The sequence below is a fragment of the Vigna angularis genome, chromosome 5 (assembly GCF_016808095.1).
Source record: "Vigna angularis cultivar LongXiaoDou No.4 chromosome 5, ASM1680809v1, whole genome shotgun sequence".
NCBI lineage: Eukaryota > Viridiplantae > Streptophyta > Magnoliopsida > Fabales > Fabaceae > Vigna > Vigna angularis.
In genome coordinates, this window is record NC_068974.1 from 7,399,455 (window position 1) to 7,403,906 (window position 4,452).

The 4,452-nt window shown below is 34.8% G+C and overlaps 1 protein-coding gene across 1 annotated transcript; it reads right to left on the reverse strand.

The window, feature by feature from the left end:
• Positions 1–577: 577 nt before the first annotated feature.
• On the reverse strand, positions 578–2,701 carry LOC108339521 (peptide-N4-(N-acetyl-beta-glucosaminyl)asparagine amidase A). Its single transcript, XM_017576653.2, has one exon. It carries the CDS (start codon positions 2,636–2,638, stop codon positions 827–829), a length of 1,812 nt encoding a protein of 603 aa, XP_017432142.1. The 5' UTR covers positions 2,639–2,701; the 3' UTR covers positions 578–826.
• Between the last annotated feature and the right edge of the window lie 1,751 nt (positions 2,702–4,452).

Here is a 4,452-nt window from a genome sequence, read left to right on the forward strand (position 1 = left end):
AACTATTTACTATTTTTATTTATATACGTTGATATTTGATCTTTCTCGACGACCCCTAACAATTCTTGAGAGAGAACCCCCAACAGTTATTGCTTGTCATCTATCCATAATTTGTTTCTCTTTTGCTCAAGTTTGAAAGCTTAACCTCCTGGAAACCAACCCTTTGACTATACTTCTCATTGAGTAACATTATTTTGCATATGTTATTTAGTTTCTTTAACATTTCATACTCTTGTATTCTTTGCGTAGCTTCTAACACATTACCAACTCTGACCAAATACACTTCATTTCATTTGGTTCTGTAGAAGCAGCATAAAACTTAATATATTGGTAATGGGTGTTACAGGTCAATTCACTACACCATACTTGATCAGAAAAACAAGCAGATTTCTATTTTCTCTATACTTGTAACCACAGCAACTCGTAAAGTAGTTTTTAACAAAAGTAGGAGTGAACAAAGGACTTTTTATGGGAGCAAAGGTAGCATACTTTTGTATTGATTCAAGAATACTAAATATGTAAGCATGTTGCTTGAAGAGCTATTCAAGCAGAAACTTTCTAGATTATGAAAACTAGCTCAGAAAACTAACCATGTTGGATTAATCTGAGGAAGAGAATCACAATTTGATTATTGCATAATACATATTTGTTGTGAAAAAAGAGTAAAACAGACAAATCTTGGTTGCAAATAAATAACAAACTGACACAGCAGCACAGAACAAATCCCTGCAGTTGGAGCTTTAAAGGAAAACTTTTACGGAAAGGAAGAACTTTTGTAGGACCAAGCAAGGGAGAGTAACCTTCTCTGTTCTTAACAGAAAGCACACTACATAACAGGCAACTTTTTGATAGAATTAGAACCAAGATAAGTGTGACTTCTTCTGTTACATGGATGACTGACTCTGTCATAGAGAATAGTGTAATTTGAGCTGCCAACTTTCCTAGAATAACAATGTCCATGATCACTTGCATAACTGTAATCTTGCTGTGTTTCACCCAATCCCCTAACAACCAAATTCCTTTTGATGACCATAGTACCCTGACCATCTTGCACATTTTTGACAGAGCTCTTTGAAAATCCAAAACCCGAGCTCCTTGACTTGTCCACATTAAATCCTAATGTAACATTTGAAACGGATAAAGAAGTATCATTGTCCTGATCCACCCCATTTGAGCTCAAGTATAGAGAAAATTTTCTCTGTGTATCCTTAACAAAGGGTGATGGCAGATTAGCATGAACACTATCATTGGAAAGAATCAGTTGATTCACAGTTTGCATATTCCCATCATTAGCCATCACCATTGAATTGTTGTAAACAAAATCTTGAGCAAAACTGATGGTAACATTCCCATAGGAGGATCTTATCCAACCAGTAGACAAAATGGACCTCCTTGCACTAGTCCAAAATATTCCATTCAAACCTTCGAAGTCAGTGACCAGAGACAAAGCCAAAGGCTTGTCAACAATATCCAAAACTCCTCCTTCTGTCCTACTGCTCTTCCCATCCAACCAAATGTGCAGATTTGCGTCCACAAACCAAACATTCAAAGCGTTCGTCACGGTGAACCCCACCGAATGACTCTTCCCATCCAACAAGGTTCCCAAAAGTGGCGTGATCTCAATATCATAGGAGGGGAGATCAAATGAGCCAATTCCAGTAATAGGCCTCCACAAGAGGGGGTTAACCCCTCCAGTGTAGATCACAGTAAAAGGCCAAACGGCACCCACAACCTTCCCATCAAGAGAAACCACAACCTCCCTAAAAGGGCCACCCCCAGGCACATCACTGAGGTTGTTGGCAATGAGATATTCCTCAGGAGGGTTAGTGTACCAAAACTCATCCCTCTCATGAAACGAAACATACACCTCCAACACAGCCCTATAGGCATTCTGGGGCACCCTAAACTCCTTGAAACCCCCATCAGTGGAATTGTCAATAACAAACCACAACCCATCATTCGGTGGGAGGTTTCTCGAAATGGGCAGAACCAAATCAGCAGGGACACCACCCCCAAAGGCCAAATCTCCAACCTTTGAACCAGACCCATCACCAAAACTCTTTTTCACAGAAGGGTAAAAGTGAATAGTGACATCAACATGGTAAACCCCAGTGTAGGTTTCATCCACCACGTTGCCCAGAAACACAGCGAAGGTTTGGTTTTGGGGACTTAACAACAAAGAATGGTACCTTGTGATGTCCTTGTGGACACTCCAAACAATGCCGGTGGCTCTTGGCTCTGCAGTGCAGCTTCTCAGAAGCTCAACCCCACCAAGCCACACACCGAAAATGCGATCAAATTGTCTTCCTTTGCAAGTGGCCTTCCACTCAAGCACGATTTTGGAGAAAGTTTTGAAGGGGCAGTGCGAGGGTGGGGTGTAGTTGGCGAGAACTGGTGGTTGGCCATAGGTGAAGCCAAAGTCGTGGTGGAGAATGTGGTGAGAGAAAGGTTTTGTTTTGGGGAGTTCAATGGGTCTTGTGACTTCAAAGTACTCCGTTGGTGGTGGAGGGTCGTCAGAAGATTTGAGTTCAGAGGTAAAATCAATGGCGTGTTGTTTGATTTTGTAGAGATTAGATGCAGAAATGGAGAGGAAATGGGAGAAGAACAGGAAGACGAAGAAAAAGAAATAGTTGTCCATGTGGGCTGCAGGAAGTGTGATAATTGCGAAGATGATTTTGCTTTGAGAGTTGTTCCCTACATATAAAACAAAACAAACAAGGTAATTCCTTTTATATTGTTTGGCATTTTAGGAGAAAATATGTATATTGTTATTTTACCATGTTAATCAAACCTAAAGTTTAATTATTTTTTCTTTTTCATTGTGGACATGGATTCATGTTTGGAAATTTAACCATTTTTTCTTTAAAAATAATTTTTTTCTATTTAATATACTCCCTTATCATATTATAATTTTATTTAGGTAAAGAATTGCGATATTTTTTTCTTTTATAACATAGTTCTATTTTTAATTTACGTGGCATATTGTAGCTTATATTTACATAGATAACATGGTTTTGTAACTTCAGAATTCGATTTTTAGAAAATCGAATTCTGATTTCTTATTTCAAAATTTTTACTAAAAAATGTTAGAATTTGGCTTTTTGAATACTGATTTTTTTCTTTAATGATGTTTGTGAAAATATATTTAACGGTTTTTGAAAACTGTTAAAGACTCGATTTTCAAAAATTGATGAGAGGTTAGAAGGCTTTCGAAATCTACTTAAATGGTTTTCAAAAATCATTGCGAAAATATATTCAACGATTTTCGAAAATCGTTTAAGACTCGATTTTCAAAAATTGATGAGAGGTTAAAAAGTTTTCGAAATCTACTTAAATGGTTTTCAAAAACCAATATATTCACTTTTAACATATTTTTAAAATTTTTTTAATTTAAAATTAATAAATGATTAATTTATTTTAATATTATTTAATATGTTATACTGTATTAAATCAAATTTTACATTATTATTATTATATTTATATTTATTTTTAGTTTTATTATTACTATTATAATTTTCAAAATAATTATTAAAATAGTAACATATATTAAATTATATTAAAATAAATTAGATATTTTCTAAATTTTATACTAAAATTAATTTAAGAAATTTGTTAAATTGAAAAATGTTATATAAATATATTAAAATAATTTAATTATTAATAAAAATTTAAATAAAAAAAATTAAAAATATGTTAAACTTCAAAAACCGTCTAACATTTTTAAATTTTTTTAAAATTAAAATTAATAAATAAATAATTTATTTTATTATTTTAATATGATTTAATATTTTATAATATATTAAATCACATTTCATTATTAATTTAATAATAATTATAAAAATAATAAAATATATTAAACGTAGACGGTGTCGCTGTACTGCCTGCATTCGTAGGCAAAATGTAAACGGTGTCGTCTTCCCTCCACCTAGCCACCCAATGTCGCCGCAGGGTCACCGTTTCGTACGCAAAACCTGGAGAAAGACTCGTCTTCCCTCCACCCAGCCACGTATTTCTTCAATGGTATAAATATTGGTTCCAAATTACTTATAATTGGAAAAATGATGACAAAGAAATTAGGTACTCCAAAATGAGTTTCATGGTCATAATTGATCTTCCTGTGCAAAAAGTTCACCTAAAATACCCACTTCTTTTGCCTTTAGTATCAGTTATGTTCCTGCACTATCACTCTTAGTAATTATGCTTCCTTTGCCACATATTTCTTCATAAATTGTATAAAAATTGGTTCCTCCGACGGCACTCCGACGATAATGGGTGGGTGGGCGGAAGTGCAGGTTTCGCGTACGCACGGTGGCACTCCGGCAGCAATGGGTGGTTGGGTGGAGGGAAGACGTCACCGTCTACGTTTTGCCTACGAACGTCGACAGTAGAGCAGCACCGCCTACGTTTAATATATTTTATTATTTTTATAATTATTATTAAATTAATAATAAA

Excerpts from the sequence above, each read along its gene's own strand:
- LOC108339521 (XM_017576653.2), bottom strand. The coding sequence starts at position 2,638 with ATGGACAACTATTTCTTTTTCTTCGTCTTCCTGTTCTTCTCCCATTTC.